The 24,766-nt window shown below is 33.4% G+C and overlaps 1 protein-coding gene across 1 annotated transcript in view; it reads right to left on the bottom strand.

The window, feature by feature from the left end:
• Positions 1-24,766, bottom strand: part of LOC123704291 (neurofibromin) — a 64,392-nt gene that overhangs the window by 21,604 nt on the left and 18,022 nt on the right. The window contains exons 24-48 of the mRNA XM_045652605.1: positions 23,713-23,819; positions 22,380-22,514; positions 21,703-21,857; positions 21,202-21,359; positions 20,716-20,859; positions 18,274-18,440; positions 16,854-16,989; positions 15,978-16,068; positions 15,087-15,261; positions 14,462-14,645; positions 13,936-13,988; positions 13,427-13,627; positions 12,666-12,788; positions 11,882-12,020; positions 11,323-11,487; positions 10,717-10,818; positions 9,846-9,983; positions 9,308-9,491; positions 8,860-8,966; positions 8,006-8,082; positions 7,530-7,723; positions 3,983-4,086; positions 1,902-1,988; positions 1,127-1,298; positions 370-508 (exon numbers count right to left, since the gene is read on the bottom strand). Coding sequence (XP_045508561.1) covers positions 370-508; positions 1,127-1,298; positions 1,902-1,988; positions 3,983-4,086; positions 7,530-7,723; positions 8,006-8,082; positions 8,860-8,966; positions 9,308-9,491; positions 9,846-9,983; positions 10,717-10,818; positions 11,323-11,487; positions 11,882-12,020; positions 12,666-12,788; positions 13,427-13,627; positions 13,936-13,988; positions 14,462-14,645; positions 15,087-15,261; positions 15,978-16,068; positions 16,854-16,989; positions 18,274-18,440; positions 20,716-20,859; positions 21,202-21,359; positions 21,703-21,857; positions 22,380-22,514; positions 23,713-23,819 — 3,437 coding nt within the window. The remainder of the gene's footprint in view (positions 1-369; positions 509-1,126; positions 1,299-1,901; positions 1,989-3,982; positions 4,087-7,529; positions 7,724-8,005; positions 8,083-8,859; positions 8,967-9,307; positions 9,492-9,845; positions 9,984-10,716; positions 10,819-11,322; positions 11,488-11,881; positions 12,021-12,665; positions 12,789-13,426; positions 13,628-13,935; positions 13,989-14,461; positions 14,646-15,086; positions 15,262-15,977; positions 16,069-16,853; positions 16,990-18,273; positions 18,441-20,715; positions 20,860-21,201; positions 21,360-21,702; positions 21,858-22,379; positions 22,515-23,712; positions 23,820-24,766) is intronic.

Genomic DNA, 24,766 nt, shown 5'->3' on the forward strand with positions numbered 1-24,766 from the left:
TATACGCATGAATGATCTGAGTAGCTAGGTAACAGATTTTATAGGTACCAACATTATTTTAATAACTAGAAAATATATAAGAGATTTAGTGTGATTTATTGGCATTAAAAAAATACATTCAAACAACGTGTGGAACACACGATACAATCAGAAAAGGATTTAACTTGATTTATGACTTATTTTTGTTAATCTTTTTTTTGATCGCGACATTTTAACATATGAGTCGACATAAATGGTAAAAAATGCAAAAGAAAGAAAGAAAAATAATATTCTTCCTTCTTTCTTTCTTTAAAAAACAAGCATTTTAAATTCATTGAAACATGTTTTAATAATTTATCAAACAACCCTACAAACCTATATTCAACTTACCAATCGCCCGTATGTCTATGGTATGGACTTCTAAACGCCGTAACTGCAGCCGACTTCACTTTAGATATACCAAACATTTGGTAGAACTTTGGTAGTGCGAATTCGTCCAAAGACAGCATTAGTACGCGCTGAGTTTCCTCTGAAAATGTGTTTTGCCATTATTAATTATTATGTATATGTATATTAAAATAATATTTAGTGTAAAATTAAGCAATGTCAAATTAATTCGAAATCATTGCAAACATAGTATTATATTTTTATTTTACACTTTTTTATTGTTTGTTTAAAAATTACTAGAAACTCGTACTCATAACTGTTTATGTTTTACTAGCTTCCGCCCACGACTTTGTACGTGCATCCCCGTTTTTCCCCGTTCCCGCAAGAATTTCGGGAAATCCTTTCTTAGCGGATGCCTACGTTCTAACATCTAACTGTATGCCAAATTTCAGCCCGATACGTCCAGTTGTTTGGGCTGTGCGTTGATAGATCACTATATCAGTCACCTTTGAGATTTATATATATATAGATTTATACTACCAGCAATAGAAAAAATGATGAAAATATTAAAATTGTGATGCTTTATATTTTTTTTAACATAAAAACACAAAGACAAACATAAAAGACACTCTTAAAAAAAAAAAACTAGCAAACTTGTAGTACACCTAAAGATATATCTCCCTAATCTCACCATTTTCCCCCTAAAAACCAGACTTCGGAAAAACTTTTTCCGTATTTTCCCCACTATCTCCATACTTACCAGAGAAAGAAGGCGAGTTGCAGGTACACAGCGAGTGTATAATATTAATCACTAGTCCATGTGTAGCTGCCCGCATGGAGACCGTACCGGAGCATACTAGGAACGTGACCGTGTGGAATAGGTACGGGAGATGACGGGCCACGTCTAGGCAGTTGTTGAACGAAAGCATCAACTGTAAAAAAATATAATTATAATGTAACTAGCTTTCCACCCGCGGCATCGCCCGCGCAGTCAAAGAAAAACCCGCATAGTTCCCGTTCCCGTGGGATATCCGGGATAAAACCTATCCTATCTCTCATGTTGGATCGAACTTCACATGGTGTGCGAATTTTATTATAATCGGTTAAGTGGTTTAGGAGTCTAATGAGGACGAACATTGTGACATGAGATTTATATATATTATATATAAAGATATTAATTTATATCGAAATATGTATAAGGTAATTTTGACAATGTTGGATCATTCTTACAATATACTACATACAACTAGCTGTTGTCTACGGCTTCACTTACGTGATCATGGTACCATAAAATCGCTCCGTTGTCACGTGAAAGACAACCACACTTCCACGTTTATAATAAAGTCATAGACTACTAAACTAGATAATATTAGAATTCAATCAAATAACACAATTTTTAAATTAGATTAACTTTCCATACTTATGACACTTTAATAAGAATATTGTACATATTATAATAATTTAGTTTTATAACCTCAAAGGCACCTATAATATAAAAACTACAAATTTCCATACATATCACAATATTTCCTTACCAAATATCGGGCAAGTATCGCAATGTCGTCCCACATCATGTGCTGTTCCAACATAGCAGTCGGTGAATGACAAGTTTTGTCTACCACCTGATGAATACATAAATATCATTAAAAATATAAATATAAATAAATAATAAATAAATAAATATTAAAGGACAATATTACACAAATCGACCTAGTCCCACAGTAAGCTCAATTAAGGCTTGTGTTGTGGGTACTAGACGACGATATATAATATAATATTTTATAAATACATATATATAGATAACACCCAGACCCAAGAACAAATAATCGAGTTCATCACACAAATATTTGCCCTGACCGGAGATCGAACCCGGGACAGTCGGCACAGTAGGCTTTACCACTGCGCCAACCGCGTCGTCAAATATATTGATTTTCTTTATATTATATAAAATTAAGTTTATTTACACAAACGATTTAAGCATGCAGACCCAGTCTATAGTTTTATTCTTTCAGTTCAACTAATTTCTACTTTTTTTTAAAGTAAAAATTTTCTACTATAGTCTCTCCCTTAAACTTAATATATGTTTATCATTAAAAATCAGTGAGGCAGTTTGGACAGTGTAAAAACAAAATGACGGAAACGCTGATAATGAAAATTAATCATTGGCTAGATTTAGTTACCGTACGCAACTTTGATACACAATAAATAGCATAATTTTCTAGGAAAACGTAAAAAAATAAATAAAAAAACAAAACAGAAAAAGCCAACTTACAGTAGCAGGGGTAACTGGCCCCAATATATTATTCGGCAATTTCGATAACGCCTGTACAAAAAATAAACAAAAGCAAAACATAAGAAAATTATTACAACAAAAATAAACAAAAAACAAATACAATAAAAGAAAAAAATACATCATTTATAGTAGAGCCATTTTAATAGGCAACATTTGACAGTTCAACAAAATTCAACAACGTAACCTAGTAACGACGACATAGAATAATATGATATTTCGTTTTGTTAGAACTGCACATTTGCTTAACTTTTTTCAATTATGATTACATATTTATAATAATAATGACCGATACAAGTAATTTTAAGATTTCATTTTACTGATAAACCATACTAAACATAATAAACAATTTCTGAATTGAAGAACTGACGTCGCTACAATTTTGTGTCAATAAACCTTTTTTCTTTTTAAATACTAGAGACGTTACTCTAAAAATCGAAATCTGACATCTAGAATCGAATGCATTGATTACTTATGAATAAAAATCATCATAAATTAATAAATTCGATTGACAAATGTTTCAAATCCGTATCGATTAATTCACTTTAATCGATGTTTTTAAGCAGGTTACCTCTCTTTGAAGATAAAATTGATAGACGTCAAATGTTGCCTATTAAATTGGCTCGACTATAATAACTGAACTCACAATCGCCTATTAAAAGGTCGTCAAAAATGTCCGAGCGGCGTTGTATAAAACACTCATCGAAATTAACACCTTATTTCGTGGCAGTAATGTTCAAAGTCTATTGTATCGGTCATTAGAAAACTCTGCCTAACACGCGTAGGCAGAGTTTTCAATCGGACAATTTTTGAAATTGTGAGTCTAGTTGTATCGTTTAAATTGTGTGTGTCTTGTGTATTGTGCTGATAAAGAAAGAGGGAAAAAGAAGAGCGTGTGTGCGGAGCACACGTGTGATAAGTGAAACTTCTTTAGCGAGATTGAAAGATACTAAAATCGTCGCCTTACTCCATGACGTGACGGTATTGCCATGACGCGACCTTGAAATTTTACTCACAACGCGACTAAAGAAGTTTCACTTAAAAAAGAAAGAAGAAGGATAAAATATATTGTTTATATTTTTTTTATTTATTGTAATACTAGCTTTCCGTCCGCGTTTTCAACGCAAAACCCGCATAGTTCCCGTTCCCGTGAGATTTCCGGGATAAAACCTATCCCATGTGTTAATCCAAGTTACCCTCTATATGTGTGCTAAATTTATTTGATTGAGTAGTATTTGCGTGAAAGAGTAACAAACATACGCACCGCACACACATCCATCATCACAAACTTTCGCATTTATAATATAAGTAGGATAGGATACTTACTCTACACATCCTGCCGATAACTTTTTTAGAAACTAGCTGTACGTTGGCAGATGCTAATGCAACAGCCGTGTCCGCCATTATTTCTATCATAGGCGAGCCGAGACCTGAATAAAATATTAATCATATGATTACTGTGAAATAATAATAAAACGGCGTGTGTCACTCGGGGACTGGGGCGGTTGCGCTATTGCATGCTATGCCTTCAAGCCACACCTCCGCCCGTCCCCGTGATAGAAGCTATGCAATAGCTTAATAATCTTATAAAGTTATAAATATAATCGTATATACATGGACGTATAAAAAAAGACGGACGCCGTTTTACGAACAAATAACGTGAAGCCACCGTAGTAAGCTAGCGATCGTGTAAATACAATAAACACGCACACACTCTCACCATAGTAAGCTAGTCGGCCGCCATTACGTTGCGAGCTTCCGAATGATTAACTGCGTCACTGTTCCAAAATAAATATTTGAAATGCCGTCTTGAGTTGTTAAATGGTGTCGCAACAGTACAATTTTAAATAAGAAGTCTCAGAGGATTACATTCCACAGTTAAGCAAGTTATTTCTTTTATGTTTTAATGACAAAATTATTACGTCAAAATTTATAGAAAAAAAACAACCGCCATTGTTGTCAGGACAGCTGTTGCCATTGTGTTGCCATTATTCGAAAATTTCATTCTCCCAAAATTCGGGGAGTTCATGTAAAGTTAATTAATTTTAAAATACGCTAAAATAATATTTTATTAATCCATATTTCTTTAATTTAATTTTACCTCCACATCTACTCAGAGAGTAAACACACCCATTGTTATTTTTTGTAAAGAATATGCTCAATATACTAATGATAATTTTGCTGCTTTTAAATATTTTTATATGCATAGGTTAATAGGCTGCGTTTTTATATCGTGATCCCCGAATTTCGTTATTTTGTGCTGTTTAATTGATAGCGGGTAGTGACTTTTCATAAAAAATTGCTTTTCATTTTCGCCGGAAATGCGTAGTTTTTGTGAAAATCGAAAATGAAAATTTTTTTAAGGTTATTTTTGCACTAAAAACGCAACTTCAACTAATATCTGAAGCCATTGTCGTATCAAAATGTCTAATTCCGCTCACACGCAATATTTTTAAAAATAAAATTTCGCACCTATGAAATTATTAACATAATGTTACAATAATTTATTTTATTATATTTTTAACTAGAATTTATTGAAGCCAAAAATCGTTCATAATAATAGGTATGTCATCAAAGTTTGTTCATTCACATCAGATTGGATAGTATGACGCAGTTCACAGATTAGCAACACAAAAATAACATATGATAGAGTATGTCACTTTAATACACAAAATGCTTCAGTTTTTAAAAACTATCAAACTATTTCTATTATTAAAATAGGTAGCGAGGAGCGAAAAAAAAGCTATATATACTTAGGTTTAAATAACTTGTTTTTATTTTATTTGTGTATCGTTAAATTTTTGTTAATATCGTCAAATACTTTTAGGTTAAAGTGATTTTTGTTTTTGAAACATTCATTTTAAAAACCACTTTAAATTATCTATAATCTACAATCGTGAATCACGTCATTTTACATTTATTATCTGTAGCATGTCGTAAATGCAAACATAAATTTTTGGTCAAATTTAAATAATGTAATGAAATTGTTGTAAATAAATTAACAATCCGGCAATATATTTAAAAATAGTTTGGAAAATCCAAAAGTGCACGCCTCATAATCTCATCCTTTACAATAAAATTGATTATTTATAAAGAGTACACTATAAATATAAAAAAGAAATAAAATAAAACAGATGGAAAAGTAAAGAAACTGAAATAATTGAGCTATTTTTCTTGTGGCCCCACCTAGATGTGAAACTGCGCAGGTTTAAGGGACTGACTACCAACTTATTTTTTTAAATCTTGGCTTATAGTAAAAAGAATCGAGTTTATAATGGTGAATTGTGAGTACACTATAAATATAAAAAAAATAAAGAATATATATAGATATACTAGCTTTCCGCCCGCGGCTTCACCCGCGTTTTCAAAGAAAAACCCGCATAGTTCCCGTTCCCGATGGATTTCCGGGATAAAACCTATCCTATCTCTCAAGTTGAAACGAACTGCACATGGTGTGCGAATTTTATTATAATCGGTTAAGTGGTTTAGGAGTCCATTGAGGACAAACATTGTGACACGAGATTTATATATATTAAAGACTAAAATTATGGAGAACAGTCGATATTTTTTTTTGTTTATTTAATAACAATTAATCCACATCGAATCAGACCCTGAAAAATGAAAGGGTTCTATTCCTGAGCATACTCAAGCGTAAGAGAAAAAAAAGACTCGATTAGTAAAGTATTTCGGTCGCTATCGTGTTAACAAGAAAATCCTCCGCACATACAGACACACGGACGTCCAAGACAGAACTTTTTTAAACTGTTTTTTAACTAGTTTAAATAACAAAAATGACATAAAAAATATCATGAATGTTAAAAATAGTGTTTTTTCTTAATATGTGTGTGTATGTATTATCTTACAAGTGCAATGTATGATACATAAAGACATTTTAAGATTGAAAAATCAGATGTTTTGCGCGAAGTGACAGTAGTACCCACCTCAACGCTTCGCTTATGAGGCGTGCAATATTGCATGTGTGCGAGACACAGGTTCGAGATTTATTTAAAGTTTATTTTCAGTACAAAAATAACCTAAAAAAATTATTTTCACTTTCGATTTGCACAAAAACTACGCATTTCCGGCGAAAAAGAAAACCAGTTTGTTATGAAAAGTCACTACCCGCTATCCATCAATCACCTCAAAATAATTAAATTCGGGGATCATGTTTTCAAAAATTTAAAAATTGTTTTAAAAAATGTACAACAAATTGAGAAATAAAAATACCAAAGCGTGGGGTAATTTTAATGCATCTGGCAATCAATCTGGCACACACACATGCCGCCATTACTAGGCTTCACTCAATGTTTAGGCGATATACCGTCCGTCTTTTTTTATACGTCCATGCGTATATATTATGTATTGCGACTTTCTCATGCATTATGTTATAGTAAGTAGGCAAGTTATATCAGGTGTTATAAATATTTATGAATCCCAAATCTTGGCTTTTGTCGCCTGGTAAATTCTCTATGCCCTAATCTATATATATAAAACTCAAAGGTGACTGATATAGTGATCTATCAACGCACAGCCCAAACCACTGGACGGATCGGACTGAAATTTGGCATGCAGGTAGATGTCATAACGTAGGCGTCCCCTAAGAAAGGATTTCCCGAAATTCTTGCGGGAACGGGGAAAAACGAGGATGTACGTACAAAGTCGTGGGCGGAAGCTAGTGACGAATATAATCCTACAAAATTCTATTACAGATGCACACAAATAACTCAAGGCTGCCACGTTACTATAGACGTTATTAGGTAATTTCTCCATGCCCTATTTGCAAATATATTACTATGACAGTCCACTACAGACGCGCACGAATGACCCAAGCACCTCGTCCCAATTTCCCACACTACAGACGTTACAAACTGACCTGAGTCCACGCTCCGCTGTATAAAGCTGTCCAACACCATATCTATAAGTTCTGGCACATGACCAATCGAACCCCAGATCTTGGCTTGTACGGATGGATACATTTCTGTCTCTTCTATAGTTAATTCTATTAATTTTTCTAGAATTTGTGCAACTTGTTTTTGACGTCGAGATTCTTCTGTCGGTTTAACGAATCTGTAATTTGTTGATGTGTAAAGAATAAACGAATTTTAATTTTCACCTTATATGGCTAATTATTATTTATTGTACTAATTATTCTTACAAAACTTATACGCTTAAAAAAATCTTACATTATCTAACACGTAATGAATTGTAACAGAAAAAGGTCTTCTATTCGCAGTTTTATAAATACTAAAAAATTATATAAAAGTTTATCAATTTCTCTATATACATCATAAGAATATTTCCTAGTATTATTTTTTATAAAAATAATCTTACTCAATTTTCAATACTTACTTGACCAAGTTAGCGAGCCATGGAGTCATGTATTCGAGGCATAAATGCTTCAACTCTATTGTGGATCCACGGAACCCCTAGAAAAAATATTCAATAATTTATTTACAACAATATTTTCACTTATAATACCACAAGAGCTTCAAAATTATCGGGTATTTTCCGATAGGTTCGTTGCAAACAAATGAAGGAGTCAAGTTTTTAGTCAAGGCTAAAAAATCACGAGCGCGAAGTGCGAGTGATTTTGCCTGAAAAACTTGACGACTTTATTTGTTTGCAGGGAACCTTGAGGGAAATGCCAGATAATTTTGAAGCTCGTGTGGTATTCGGGAGATTATTTTTCCGTCCCAAATGTCGGCCAATAATTTCACAATTGAATTAAACCTGTCAGTTTGACGTCAACGACCAGAGAAAATTTTCAAAAAATTATCAGTATAATACCATGTAGGTTGTACCACGTGACGTCGAATGGTGCAATTCTATTGGTCGATATTTAGGTCGGAAAAATAATCACTATAAATCGAGAGTATTGTAAAGAAAATATGAATTTAATAGCTTTATATGACAATTATGTTCTAGAATAGCTCATTATAAAAGTCTGCCTAATATATGCTTGGGCAGAGTTTCGTTCAGACGAATTTGGAATATGAGTGCGAGATTATAGTAGGTAGGATAGATAGTACTTTTGAAGTGAAACTTTTTAAGGCAATGCCGTCACGAAAAAAAATTCATGGCAATACCGTCACGTCATGGAGAAAGGCGACGATATTGGTATCTTTGAATCTTGCCAAAGAAGTTTTTGACACGTTTTTTTATTGAAATAAACTTTTATAAAATAGTATATTAGTTTTTATTACCTGTATACATTCTTCTAAAAATTCTAAAGTTAAATGTGGCTCGTTGTGCGCCAGCTTTTCGCTTACAGATTTGATGAATATCGTATTATTCGAGGGTATGCATAGACCTGTAAATAAATGCTTTAATTAATAAATTTTATAAAAATTGTGAGTGGGTTTAAATAACACACACACACACACACACACACATCCTCACAAACTTTTGCATTTATAATATTTGTAGGATGATATTTTAAACAACACGGCTAGCGACTGACCCTATATGTTTTTTGTGATTTTTGAAGTATATTTTATAGTATAATTATAGTATATATTTAGTAGTGTAGTACGTGAAGTATATTTATAGTATATATTTAAAGTAATAATGACGGATCCTATTTTTTTTGTTGTTTTTTTGCCAATATTATGTCAGTTTTTGTCAATTTTTTGTCATTTTTCGCAATTATACCTGAAGTTTCTAGCAATTGTCCCTCAATCTTCAAATGGAAGGTGGCCGTCAGAGCGCACAGCTGGTTGTACGCCGCGGTACGTAGGTTCGGGTCGCACGAACCCAGGTTGAGCAATGCCATGTTCAATAGCGTTCCTGGTACATCTTTTGGTCGGATTTTTTGATGAACTGTCACTGAGTCTTGCTGGAAATTTATATTTTAAGAAAGATAAGTTAAATGACAAGAGAATTAATTCTCACGCAGTTTATATATTGATTCACTACATAGTATAAAAAAGTCGCTTTCTCTGTCCCTATGCCCCTTTGTGTGCTTAAATCTTTAAAACTACGCAACGGATTTTGATGCGGTTTTTTTTAATAGATAGAGTGATTCAAGAGGAAAGTTTTAGTATATAATTTATTAGGTTTTAGACAAAGGGGGCGAAGCCGCGGGTGGTAAGCTAGTACTAACAAAAAGCACAAATATTTATGTTTCTAACATTAACTTCGCTTTAAAATTTATTCATTCATTTAACTTATTATTCAATAATTCACTTACCGGCTGACTCAATTCCCATCTATTCCGTATATGTATAATACTCTGTACGATATTATCGCAGTCGTTGTGTATAAAACTCAATGGCGTCGCTTCGTTCACTATCGATAGAGAGAATTGATTGTCGTCAACAAGACATACCTGCGGAAGGAACACCTATATATAGCATTATCTAGGTTTTCTTGGATAGGACACGAAATAATACAAAATTCACATTTTAAATATAATTTTAGAGTTGAGTAAGATAAACTAAAAACCGCTATCTTGTTCAAATTGTCAGCAGTAACAAATTTAAATGGGATCACATTGCCTGCTGGCACTAGCTTTCAAATAAAAAAAGATGAATCAAAATTAATTCACCCAGTCAAAAGTTCTGAAATTCATATTAAAAGTATAATTTTAGAGTTGAGTAAGATTATTTTACATAATTCATTTCTAACGAAACAACTAAAAAGCTTAAAATTATCAGAACTGAACCGAATTTAAATGGGACACATGCCAGGTACCGGCTTTCAAATAAAAAAAAAATATCAAAATCGTTACCCCTTGTCAAAAAGAACTTCGGTTATAAATAAAATAAAACGAGATAGAACAATGTCTAATAAAAGTAACTTTGGCATTGACGTACAATAGCAAATAAATTCACAATAACAAAATCAAAATTTGTCCAAAGCAAAACTCTGCCAATGCTTGTATAAGGCAGAGTTTTCTAATGAGCGATACAATAGACTTTGAACATTTCTGCCAAAAGATAAGACAGTGTTAATTTCAATGAATGTTTAACTTACTCTGCTCGGACATTTTTATGGACAGTTTAACATTATGAATATATTAAACACAATTACAATTAAATAAATAAAATACAATTACATACCTCATCTATTTCAGACGCATAATAAACATCATTTAGAAGCACTGGGAAACCTAGTACTTTAGTTTTTTCCACTGACGTTATTTGCAATGCTGTAGGTCCCACCTAAAACGGGCATAATTTATTATTATAAAAGAAAAATAAAAAATAAAAAATCATTTATTGAACAAGCTTCCTTACATCAGAATATAGACCCCAGACTCCCAATATAGCTTTCGCTGTGTTTCAGGAGTCTGTGCCTTCCCGATAAATTACAACAGAATAGTTCAATAGTAACAGAATAGTTCAATAGTAAAAAGAAAGTCGTGTTAGTTACGCTACTTATAACTCAAGATCGGCTGAAAGAATTTTAATGATTTTTGGTTACTTCGTCTCCACTTGGATTAGGATAATCTATAGTAATATTATAAAGCTGAAGAGTTTGTTTGTTTATTTATTTGTACGCGCTAATTGCAGGAACTACTGGTCCAATTTGAAAAATTATTTCGGTGTTAGATAGCCCATTTATCAAGGAAGGCTATAGGCTATATATCATCACGCTACGACCAACAAGAGCGGAGCAATGCGGGCAAAACCGCGGGGCACAGCTAGTCTAACACTAACACTTACCTTAATAGCCACTTTAGTGTCCTTATGTGACAGTTTAAGTGCGTTATTGAACACTTTGAGATCTTCCTCTAAAGCCAGAGTCGCTCCAGGCAGCTTCTGTTGTTCTGGTTCTATGTAATCGCATAGACGAGCGTGGTTGTCTATGAATATTAGTTTTCTATTGCCCTGTAATATATTATAGATAATTTGATATTATTTTTTGGCTCTTTTTGTGAGGTTTTGTTGAATTTGATATTTATAAATATAAATTTATAAAGAATAGAAAAAAGCATGATTTCATATTTAATCCATAATTTTATATCGGAATAAAAACTACAAAATAATACATTTCGGTAGTCGATTGTACTTGTACAATAATAAGATGAATCGATTAATTTATTAAAATACTAATCTTTGTGGCCTAAATACCTAATAAGACTTTGATTTGAAAAAAAAATAGCACAAATAAACCAACTTTTAAAGATTTTAAATTATTTGGTCAAACTCCCATATATCACAAATCACATCAAATTCAATCCATCCTTTCCCACCTAATCAACATACAAACAAATAAACTTACTCGTAATGGCGCCAGTATCGTCTCATGGAACTTTGTATACTCGCGCACCCAGCTATTACAATTATATATATAGCACGCCTGTATGTTTGTGTACGCAACTTCGGGGAGCACTGTAAACCACTTTTGTAGGAAATCCGTTCTGCAATATGAATTATATTGTCAGACATAATAAATAAATATTTCAGGACAATTTTCACACACGGCACGATCTGATCCCATACTAAGCTTTCGCTTGTGTTATGGAAACCAGATGGCTGATAAACATACATATATAGTTTTAAATACAAACTTATATAGATAATTAACGCCCAGACTCGAATATAATGTTGTCTAGTTTTCTAAGCATGTACCTTACTATCTTTCCGCTCGCCTGTTTTAAAACTTAAGCAACGACATAGCAAAATCTTCGTGGGTCCAAAGCGTAATTTTTAATTTTTATGGAAAAAGAAATAATAATGAAATACCCTCAAAAAGTATTTTATATGCCCTTAATAATATATTTTCAATTACTGATAAATTATTTGCGTGATAATGTTTGTACCACAAGATCGTTCATAAAATCGCCTCTAATTCCCATTTAAAAAATGTTCCAGAGCACCCGACAAACGGACACACTAACTATCAGTCTCCTAGACAATAAATTTCCATACCTAAACCTAAGAAAAAAACTTTATAGCATAGATTTTATAGTTAGATTGCTATAAAAACCCCTTAAAAAATGTTCCAGAGTACCCCACAAACGGACAGACAAACCGTCCGTTTCCTAACCAATAAATGCATATACCTAAACCTATTATCTGAGTTGGTGTGCGTGAAGTCAATGATCAGCTCGAAGGGTTGTTGGCAGAATGGCTTGAGAGTTAAAATCACGTGGTATATTAGGAGGTCTGCGTTTACTTCGCCGATTCTGGAAAAGAAAATTATTGTAAAAGCTTAATTGGTAGTTATTTTCCTAAGATATGGAAAAATATCATAAATCTTCATTAGTGCAGTAATCTGGTTAGTAATAGGTCAGTTATGAAAATGATTATGGACCTTCGAAAAAATAATCTTATATATTTTTCAAGGTTCTAAAGGTATTTTTTATAAGAAATTAAATTATTAGCGGTATTTTTATAAAATAAGGTATGATTCTATTAAAGACAGTTTTATTTTTCTAATCGAATTATCATAAAGATTTTTTTCATACGAAATTGTAAATAAAAAAATATCGTATCGTATTAACATACCTTATATTAAATTTAATAGTATATTTGATATCTATACGAAAATTATAAAGCTGAAAAATTGGTTTGTTCGTTTGAACGCGCTAATCTCAGGAACTATTGGTTCGATTTGAAAAATTCTTTCGGTGTTAGATAGCCCATTTATCGAGGAAGGCTATAGGCTATATATCATCTCGTTGAAACCAACAGGAGCAGAGTACTGCTGGTGAAACCGCGGAGCGCAGCTAGTTATTTACAAAGGCTAAATTTCTACTATTTATAAATGCCATAAAAAATCACAATCTATTGAGCAATCACACCAAAATATACTTCTACTTACTTATATCTCCTGGATATGAAATAAAACACCGGGTTCGCCAGTTTACTGGTCCCCGCCTGGTAGAAGATGTTCAAACTCTTTATACTCTTAAACTCTTCCTTTTGGTGCATGTTATGTTTCACTATAAACTCCTCGAAATTTGTCGAACTCATGTCTATTGACGACCAGCGGGCGTAGGAAGAGAAGAGAAGACTTGATGTGCTGGAAGAGATAGAGTTTTTATTCTATAATATGATTAAATGCAGATAGAATAAATATGCAAAAAGGAGATCAAATTATCTGAAGAAATAAATACGATATCAAAACAAACAAAAATAAGATATCTTACAAAATACGTTTTTATCATACATACGCCAAGCATTTTAAAATGACGGTATTTTTGAAAAACAAAACAACATTTCAAAGTATTTTAACATTTTAAATAGTTTTGCACGTAGTAGTAGTATACATAAGTTTGAATGACATAACTTCTACTATTACTTACAACTTTTAATTTATAAAATACTTACGATTCCACAGGTTTATGTTCCGGAGGTCCCAAATAAGCGAGTAGCGTTGCCATCTATAAATAAATAAATCTATACTATAAAAATGAATCGCAAAATGTGTGTAAAACGGCTGAACCGATTTCGTTAATTATTTTTTTATAATGTTCCTTGAAGCACGAGGATGGTTCATATGGAGAGAAAAATGTAAACATGTACCACGGGTGAAACCGGGGCGAACCGCTAGTACTGTAATACAAATAGGGGGAACAACTTTTTTTGATTTAATTCATTCATTCATATATTTTTCGTTGTTTTAAATCTAGAAAGTGTTATTTTTATATGTTCTAACCGGATCGGAAATTAAGAAAATTGCATACAAACAGAATACTATCTTTCTGTCCACGACATCGTTCGTGTTTGTGTATAACTTTTCGAGTAATAGTCTTGCATTTTTTTTTAGTAAAATTGATCCATTAAAAATAATTATCTTTCAAAAAAACATCTACCTAACCTAAATATTAATTAAATAAATAAATCAAGTACTTACTTTATCAAAAGGCCGTCTCCCAACCGCCTTATGATCTCTACTGCTGGACAAATAATCACCAATCCGCTCTTGGTGTGTCCACAACAATCTATGCAAAGCCAATACATTGGCATCGCTTATAAACGATAGACTGTGGGCCGCTTGCTCTACGCTCTCACAGTCTGATGCTATTTGTATGAAAAACCTGAAAAAAAATTTACTATAAGTTTTAAAAATAATTAATACTAGATTCCGCCCGCGACTCCGTCCACGCGTATGTCGGTCTTCGCATGGATGGTTTATTTCTCCATTTTGAGTAACTCTGACAATAACATCTTATAAAAAAAATTAATCACATATTTGGGTTTGGTATCGATCCAGTAACACCCCCTGAAGAGTTTGTCTATTTGAACGCGCTAATCTCAGGAATTACTGGTCCGATTTGAAAAATTATTTCGGTGTAAGAATTTTTCACATTTATCGAGGAAGGTTATAGGCGATATGTCATCCCACTAAAACCAACAGGAGCGGAGCCACGCGGGTGAAACCGCGGAGCACAGCTATTTATTAAATATTTGTACTTTGAATGAAATGAAATGAATGAAATGAAATGAAATGAAATGAAATGAAAAGAATTATTACTTACTTCCTCCCAGTCTCAAAGTGTGCCCTCAGGAAGTCGTTAAAAGGCAACATGTGTTGTTCCTTCGAGAATTCTACGTGATTCGCTATGTTTTGTAGTATTTTCGACATTAACATTAGACCGCGTTTTATTTGAGATGGTATTGGTCGATTCACTATGCCCATCTCTTGTGGAGAAACTGAAATACATTTAAGCGCGAAGTTATTATTTGCTAGGTATATCGTCTTCTAGAATTGATTTGAATAATGAACTGTAAATACTGACATATCAATTTTAGTGCGAAATTACTTCATTCAGCACCAATTAAAAACAGACAATATAACAAACAAAAAGAAACAGTCAATATAATGCAAGGCCAAAAAGGCGGCCTTATCGCTACTGAGCGATTTCTTCCAGGCAACCTATGGGTAGGATTTTTAATTATAAAAAGGGGAAAACAATAGGTTGTTAAAGTATTTTCTTCTTTCAAAAGATAATTTTAAAAAGATTTATTTAATAACTACTCGTTTGAACATTAAGCGAATTAAATGAGCATTTCGGTATTTTGTTATTTCACTTATTTTAGTACCCACTTTACTCAGATATGAGCTGTTTTTAATTGAAAGAGGAATACAATTTTCATTCATAGAATTATAGAAAAAATATTAAGGCCGGTTGCAGAGCTTCACCGACCATCAGTGCGTACGTCAGTCACGCTTGTCATATGTATGGAAATACGCGTGCGTATGGTCGGTCTAGCTATGAACGATTTTATGAATTTCCATACATATGACAAGCGCGACTGACGTACGCACTGATGGTCGGTCAAGCTCTGCAACCGGCCTAAAAGAGAAACTGTTCACTTTCAGAGATATCCTAAAATTTTGAATGAATAATGAATGAATAAATACTTACCGATAGCTGGGTTGATAAAACGCAGGAATAACACCGTGCCCACGGCTCCTACGCTTGTGTGAGGAAACTGTGCGAATCTCTTGTTTAAAACCTGTCAATAAAAACAATATTTATTGTAACAATTCATTTACTACAGTGACGGTAATGATGATGATGATTTTAGGCGAAATTGAAGAAAATCTAAATGGTAATGACGAAGTTATGATGGAAAATATAATGTGTGAATCCATACTTTAATATTATAAATTCGAAAGTAACTCTGTCTGTCTGTCTGTTACTTAATCACGCCTAAACTACTAAACCAATTTTCTTGAAATTTGGTATTGAGATATTGATACCCGAGAAAGGACATAGGCTACTTTTTATCCCAGGAAAATGACGCAATCCCGGAAATCTCACGGGAACGGGAACTATGCGGGTTTTTCTTTGACTGCGCGGGCGAAAACCTAGTAGATGATATATAAAGAAAACTCCGTTGAACTATTACGTACTCGATTATGGGAAAGAGCACAAGACACAGAACTTCGAATCATCATCATCATCATCATCAGCCCATATACGTTCCCACTGCTGGGATACGGGCCTCCTGTGAGGGTACAGGCCATCATCCACCACGCTGGCCAAGTACACTTGACTTTGAATAATAGTCACTAGTTCAAAGTACCCTATACTACAATATATTCACTTATTTCTACCCTATACCACCCCTGTCGTGGTCTCATTGGGCCGCTCGGGGGTCAATGGGTTAAAAAGGGTATAAATTATGTTGACGACGATATCGGCTGTGCTATAGTGATGGCTTAAATATCGATAATTATCCTGTTGGTGATGATGATGATGATGACGATGATGACGGTGATGATGATGACGACATACCTGATACAAACAATGGCACATGCTTCTCAACTGCGGCGGGAACATATCAGCACACGTCACTATACGTTCAAACACTTCTTTGGTAAGTTCAATGAGATTCGCGCGATTCACTTCGATGTCTTCGCTTGGGTCTAACCTGAAATTAATTTGTTTAGATTCGTTAAAAACTTATTAAAGCAACTCATAGATTAGCTATTTTATAATTTGGAATATGTTTTCATTTGTCTTTCATTATTTTAACTTGCAGATAAGCTAAAGAGAACATATCCAGAAGCAGCGAAACTAAACATTAGTATTGTAGTACATCGTGATTATTAATTAGATAATAAACTTTTATTTTATTAAATAAATGTAAAAATAAGCTCAATTATAATGATTTTTTGAACTGAAACTTATTTAGGCACGTTTAGAGTAAAATTTCAAGGTCGCGTTATGTCAATACCGTCACGTCATAGAGTAAAGCGACGATTTTGGTATTTTTGAATCTTGCCTAAGAAGTTTCACTTCTGATTGGTGTGCTCGTTAACACGTTCTTTTTTGTTTGAAAGCACTTTACATTACCAATTTAAATTTGGTTTAGTTCTGACAAGTATTCTCATTATTTCTCGTAATTTTAATTTTAATTATTTTTCATTTTAACAAACAAATAATTTAGAAATAATAAGAAATAAGAAATAAAAACATTTATTTGACAACACAGCGTGACACATCAAAAAGTAGACAATAAAGAAAAGAATACATACAAATAACACAAAAAATTTAACAGGAAAAGAGAAAAAAAAAATATATTAAAACAAATTGTGCCCGCAGTACCGCCAAAAAGGACCTAGTTCAGCTTGTGCCAGGCATGAGCCTAGCGCTGGTTTTCAACTAGAACCTAGTTTCGACTCACGGATATGAAACGACGCAATAATAATAATAAATTAAAAATAATGTGATAAACATAATATTACATACACATATATTATATCGTGAAAAACGTACCCACATAAATATAAAAATAAAAAGTTCTATAAAATAAATATAGATAGGATTGACCCATACTAAAAGATAAAATAAATAGTAAGAAAAAACAAAAACGAAAAAATAAGCATTGGACATTAATCTAACCTTCGCTGTTCATCGATTAAGTAGTTCTTAAGATGTTTTTTGAATGTATTAATGTTTAACAATAACCTAATCGGTGGCGGCAAGTCATTCCATATTTTCGATGCTGCATAGCGGAAGCTGCCTCTAAAAGTGGAAGTACTATGTTGAGGAATGATAAGTGGCTGAGCACAGTTTCTGCATGCAACATCTCGACTACTCGTTGTCCAGCTGAGCCTTTCGTACAGAATATGGGCATACGGGTCTTGGCAATTTCAAACATGAGACAGGCCAGATGTAGTTGGCGTCTTGCTTTAAGCTTAGCTTTACTTACCTAGCTGGATCGACTTCAAAGCTCAACTCCGGTTGTTCCAACAGAGAATTTATTATTGGTTCCAGAAGACTTTGTAAGTATGTATGTCCGTATATCTTAAAGCAGTACGCCATTATCTTACTGCCTAGGGAGTTACCGCGGAAGAGAGTTTGCATACAATCTGATACCTGAGAATTTAAGAATAGTTTAATAGAAGATTAAAAAGTAGAAATTTAAATTGCAATGTATTGTTTGTATGTATTTAGTAGTGTGTAATTATTATCTAAGTGTATAATTGTGTATAAGTGTAATTGTAGAACTGTGTAACGGTTTTTAACCGACTTCAAAAAAGGAGGAGGTTATCAATTAGGCCGGTATGTTTTTTTTATGTATGTACACCGATTTCTCCGAGGTTTCTGAACCTATTTACGTGATTCTTTTTTTGTTCGATGCGGGATGGTGTCGAATTGGTCCCATAAAAATTTTATTCGGATAGGCCCAGTAGTTTTTATTTTATGGGCATTTTTGCAAGTGCAAGTTTGAAGTCGATTGTTTTTAACGCAGTTATCACTTGTAATATGTTATTGTAAAACTAGACAATATTATGTTATATTATTATCTGGAACTCTATAATAATATGACATTTTAGAACTACATATATGTATATTATTCTAATTCTGTATTTTGTAACCTTTTCAATTGTGTAAGTAACTGTTTAATAATGTGTATGTGTAATTGTAGAACTATGTATATATGTATGTATTATGATGTAACTATGTAAATGTGTATATCTAAATCCTCCTCTTAGAGCCGATTTTTCAATCCTTGGTTAAAATTTATCCGTCCAATAAAGTATTACACGAACATTTTAAAATGTCACCTGTAAACTGTCATATATAAGTATATTAAGAAGAGCTGGAACGTCAACACATTTACACATTGCACATGTTAGGCCGGGAGATCATCATCATCAGCCCATATACGTTCCCACTGCTGGGACACGGGCCTCCTATGACTGACACAAAATTTCGGGTCATTTGTAACAAGATGGCGGTCTAGAGGGGTCTTACTTATCCGACGAGTGTGACTTACGCCCACGCGACTAGTCCGCCGGTACCAGCGTTCTGACCATCATTTTTCTTTTTGTCATTGCGTAATACGATCTCTGTAGAACCGCCATTCTGTTACAAATGACCCGAAATTTTGTGTCAGTATCTCCCGGCCTACGTATGTGTCATATTTTGCAATTGTTTATAAATACAGGGTGATGTTATTGGTGTAGTACGAATATCTAAAAATCTATGAAGAATTTTGTGATACAGTAAATGGAAGAATTATAGACTATTTTACAGTATTTAATAAAATCATTTAATTTTTTGTTCATTTTCATTAGAAATGTCAATTTTTCTCACCAAGGTGGAAATTTGGATGATAAGGATCTTGTTAGAAAAATATAAATTTTGACTAAACTCGGCATTTTTTTTTTTAAAAATGAAATTACTAATTAATAATCAGAGTTATCACCATTTACATTAATTTACAAACGATATCGGTTGTATTACTTAAAATTGAATACCAATGTCTTATTGCGGTATGTGTTCTTTGGAAGTGTTCGTAAAGTTGTTGATCCGTAATTAAATTTTGCGGAAAATCTTTTAGAGCGCTTAGTTGTGACATATCCTAAGCATATTTAATAGAATTAAAAGACGAGCGAATATCCAGAATAAAACACAATACCTATTCTTTATGACATTATTTTAAAAAAATACGCCAAACTATACACAATTTTTACTTGATGCAATCCTCAAAGATCATGGACATAGTGTATTGCGCCTTCCACCATACCATCCAGAAGTCAACCCAATAGAGTTACTATGGGGCATAATTAAAGGGAAAGTAGCATCACAAAATGTGAACTTTAACTTGAAAACTGTGGAAGAATTATTTAGAAAGGAAGCAAATGCTATTAGTCTGGATATGTTTAGTGACGTTTGGAGAAAGACGCGAAAACTTGGGAGTGAGCGCACGTGTTATTTGTATTGTTTTTATGACCTGAAATTTAATTATTATTTGATAATTGAATGATTATTAATACTTTTATCCAATTGATTATTTTTAGAATAAATTATTAAGTTCATCAATTGTTTTACTTTTAAATTATAATTTTACAGGTAAATTATGAGAGCTTTCATAATTATATTTGCATATATATTTATCTACAACGCACCCATTTTACAATTCAAGTCTAAAATGAAACTAGAGTCGCATTTATTTTTGAACATACTGTAAGTGAAATTGCATAAGTGTGAGTACTGTGAACATGCCAGCTTTCCTTAATTGACCGATACGGACAATTAGAATACATTTTTGAAATGATAATTTAATACGTTATTCGATGAATAAATTTTAACCAACGATAGAAAAATCAGCCCTTAACAAATTATTTTAATTCATTTCACCCACCTCAACTTCCCTATAGAATATATTCCACAACAAGGGTGCTAACAAATGTTTAGCGTCGAACAGTGTGACGAACACCCTCGCTAGCTCGTCCATTTGTGATGTGCTTACAACACTCGCGAGCGCCATGGCTATTGGTAGCTCACCCTGTAAAGGTTGTTGCTTTTAATCAAGCCAGCTAGGTATGAATATCTTAGCTATTTATAATAAATAATAATCCAATTTAAACAATAGCGTGTGTAATAAAATTTGTTATACGTTGAGAGAAATATAATAAGAAGTTATTGTAGAAAAGCTTTCGTAAATCGCATTTAAATAAAATTTGTCTAAAAAAAATGTAGCTAAATAATTTTTAGTTTAATATCACGTCATTAATTAATGTGACCACGCTCGCTCTAAAGTGTTCGAAACGTCGGGAAAATAATATAACGAATAAATCGCATTTAAAATCCGTTATAAAATCAAACACTAGAAAATACAAATACCAACCTTATCAGATATCATAGTAACCAATTGTACCAACTGCTCGAATCTATCGGCCAATACAGTTTCAGCCAGGGTATCGAACTCGGTACCTTGTTGGAGTATTTTGGTCAATACTTCCATGAATGCTGCACGCGTTTGTAAGTCACGGTGGTAGCCTAGGTCTGTAAAAATTATAATTATGATGCATACATTTTGAAGTGAAACTTCTTTAAGACGCGTTGAGATTAAAATTTCAAGGTAGCGTCATGGCAATACCGCCACGTCATGCAACGGCAACGATTTTGGTATCTTTTTATCTTGACAAAGAAGTTTCACTTCTGACACGCACGCTTTTTTTCATCAAAATAGTAGGTAATGTGTATTTTTGATGAACAAACTAAAGGCTAATATAACAAATGAATTATTGACTGTTTTCTTAACTTTTTAAAGAAGTTTCACTTCAAAAAGCTACCAAGACATAAGAAATATTGTATGTTTGTACGTCTAAACAAAATACCAACTCACCAATACTATGCATCAGTCCAGAATCAATGTTAGCGCTGAGCAAATTCGACATGGCTTGTATGGTCGCTTTTCGTAACGTTTCCAAACGCCCGGGACCCTCTGTTATTTCCACTTCGTTACAATCGTTTAGGAGGTTCATGAATAATGTGAAATACCTGGAAGTTTTTATTTTTTTTTTAATTTAAATAATAAAAATTAAAACAATTTGGGCATGTCATCAATATTTGTGTGTTGATTGTTCATTTGTGGTGAGAAAACAAATAAATTTATTTATTTGAGCACAAGGGAAGAAATCGTGTTGTAATCATTAATAAATTGTATAAATAAATCGCTAATTGTTTAGGTAGAGATTTCTATATTAATTGGTATAAATGGTAAGTATCTCTATAGCTACATCACTGCCATCCTCAATGAAAATCTTTTTAGTAGCTTTCGCGTGACGAACAAACAACTATTTTAGGAATTGAATGTATTTAACATTCACGTATTTACAATATTACAGAAAGTAAGAATGAAAATATTATGTTTACAATAAAAATAGGAATTAGGATACACTACTATTTTTTTTATTTCCAGTAAAAATTTATTTTCCTTCTAATTTTCCGCACCTGCGTGCGGGTGTGTGTTTGCGTGTGCGTACGCGTGTGCATGTGTGTGTGTGTGTGTGTATCACTAACTTGAGGAACAGCTGGCTCTTGGCCTCCATGAGATCCCCCCGGTCGGACTCCTCGGGCTGCAGCGGCAGACCCTTGAGCAGAGCAGCCACAGCCTCCATGCACGCCTGGTCCAGCTCTCTGGGACACATCACATGCCTGTCAACGGGCAGGCGTCTCACGGCACGTTGCGTGTACCCGAACGCGTTTATAATCGACTTTTGCTTGTGCAAATGGCTCTAATGCAGCCACAAACTGTTATAAACGCGTTCAGGATGAAGTAATCTTATGATTATGGCGCTACATACACGCCTGGTCCAGCTCTCTGGGACACATCACATGCCTGTCAACGGGCAGGCGTCTCACGGCACGTTGCGTGTACCCGAACGCGTTTATAATCGACTTTTGCTTGTGCAAATGGCTCTAATGCAGCCACAAACTGTTATAAACGCGTTCAGGATGAAGTAATCTTATGATTATGGCGCTACATACACGCCTGGTCCAGCTCTCTGGGACACATCACATGCCTGTCAACGGGCAGGCGTCTCACGGCACGTTGCGTGTTTATAATCGACTTTTCTTTAATAACTATCGTAAACGCGTTCAGGTCTAACCATTATTTTATTGTAATAAAACTAACCGACATAGCCAGTCATCTAGCTGTTAACGAATATGTGCTTAAAAAGGATTCTTTTTCCACCTATTTACATTCCTATTTCAATTTGTGAAAATACCTAATAAACATGTCGAAGAATCAAAAGTTCGACGACATGTGTCATCCGCCAACCCGCACTTGGCCAGCGTGGTGGATGATGGCCGAACCCTCATAGGCGGAAATCTAGTCAGTCCGTTCCCACTGCTGGGACACGGGCTGACTAGATTTCCGCCTATGTGTTATTCTGGGTCTTCAGCTACCTACATGCCAAATTTCATTGTAATCGGTTCAGTAATATTCGCATAAAAGAGTAACAAACATCCATCCATCCTCAAAAACTTTTGCATTTATAATATTAGTAGGAAATAGGATGATGATGATGATCATACATATAATAAAATCGTAGGAGAGTCAAAACTGTACATTGAATATTTTTTTTTAAAGAATACTTGGGGCGTGATCTACAATGGAAGCCAAATACATACTTTTTAGAATTTTTGTCTGTTTGTCTGTATGTATGTCCGGGATAATTTCAAAAAGTACTGCATGGATTTACTTAAAATTTGGTACAGAGATAACTTGAGACCTGAGGAAGGACATAGGATAAGTTTTATCCCGGAAATCCCTCGGGAACGGGAACTATGCGGGTTTTTCTTTGAAAACGGGGGCGAAGCCGCTGGCGGAAAGCTAGTTTATATTTACCTGGTTATAGAAGAAGCATCAGCTCTCAATGGTGGTGCAATTTGGTGACTCGTTCCCAAAACCCAGTCAGTAACGTATTCCACCATTTTGTTGCGGAATTTCATTTCCTGGGAAAACATTTTACATGAGCACTTTAATAGTATTCATTTGTAATTTCTTATTATTAAACTTAATTTCGTTGATTCAAAAATTGTGATATCCGAAATTATGTGATATCCGAAATTGTGATATCCGATATTATGTATTTTGTAACTAATTTAATTATAAAAGTAATGAAACAGTGTTTATACATATTATATAATTGACGTTTGAATGAATATGCATCACGATCAAATCGTACTGATTTATGTGATGCTTTACTGTATATTTTCATGTTTTGTTTTTCTGTTCAATAAATGGTTTTTAAAAAAAAAATTATTACCAAAGACAAAAGAATATCTTTATAATTATAAAAACTTGTTTATGTTTGATATTTAGTTTTATAAATAAATCATTCATTGCATAAATAAAGCCAGCAAATGCTTTATAAATGATAAATTTTTAAAGAATCTTAAAAAAATTCATTTTCTTAATTAGAGTAGCTGGATATCACGGTTATAACTTTAAAATATATTAAACCCTTAATTTCAAGCCTACCTACATACTAGATTGAAGATAACGATTCATTCGTATGATGACCATACGCCCTAACAAACATCCACATAAACTTTCACCTCTCAAAATTTTGCGTGATTATTCTAGAACATTCGACTGTACCACACCCCGGACACTCCATACAAAATTATCGTTTTGACAGTCACACTGTAGACATTGCAAATGTGTGTGTTAACGCTTTATGGTTGGCACATTTGTGACTAGCGTAAAAAAAAATTCGCGTTTTTCTGATGAAATACATCCGTAAACAGCACAATATCTAACCATTTTCTACGAAAAATGATAATCACAAACCCAAAAAAAATAAAATTACTTTTAAGTCAATTTAATTAATGTTGTCAATCTTCGTTGCGTATCGTCCTTGCAGAAAAATACGGACCATTTTTAGGCTGATCGTGCG

Source organism: Colias croceus, chromosome 29 (assembly GCF_905220415.1).
Source record: "Colias croceus chromosome 29, ilColCroc2.1".
In the NCBI taxonomy this organism is placed as follows: domain Eukaryota; kingdom Metazoa; phylum Arthropoda; class Insecta; order Lepidoptera; family Pieridae; genus Colias; species Colias croceus.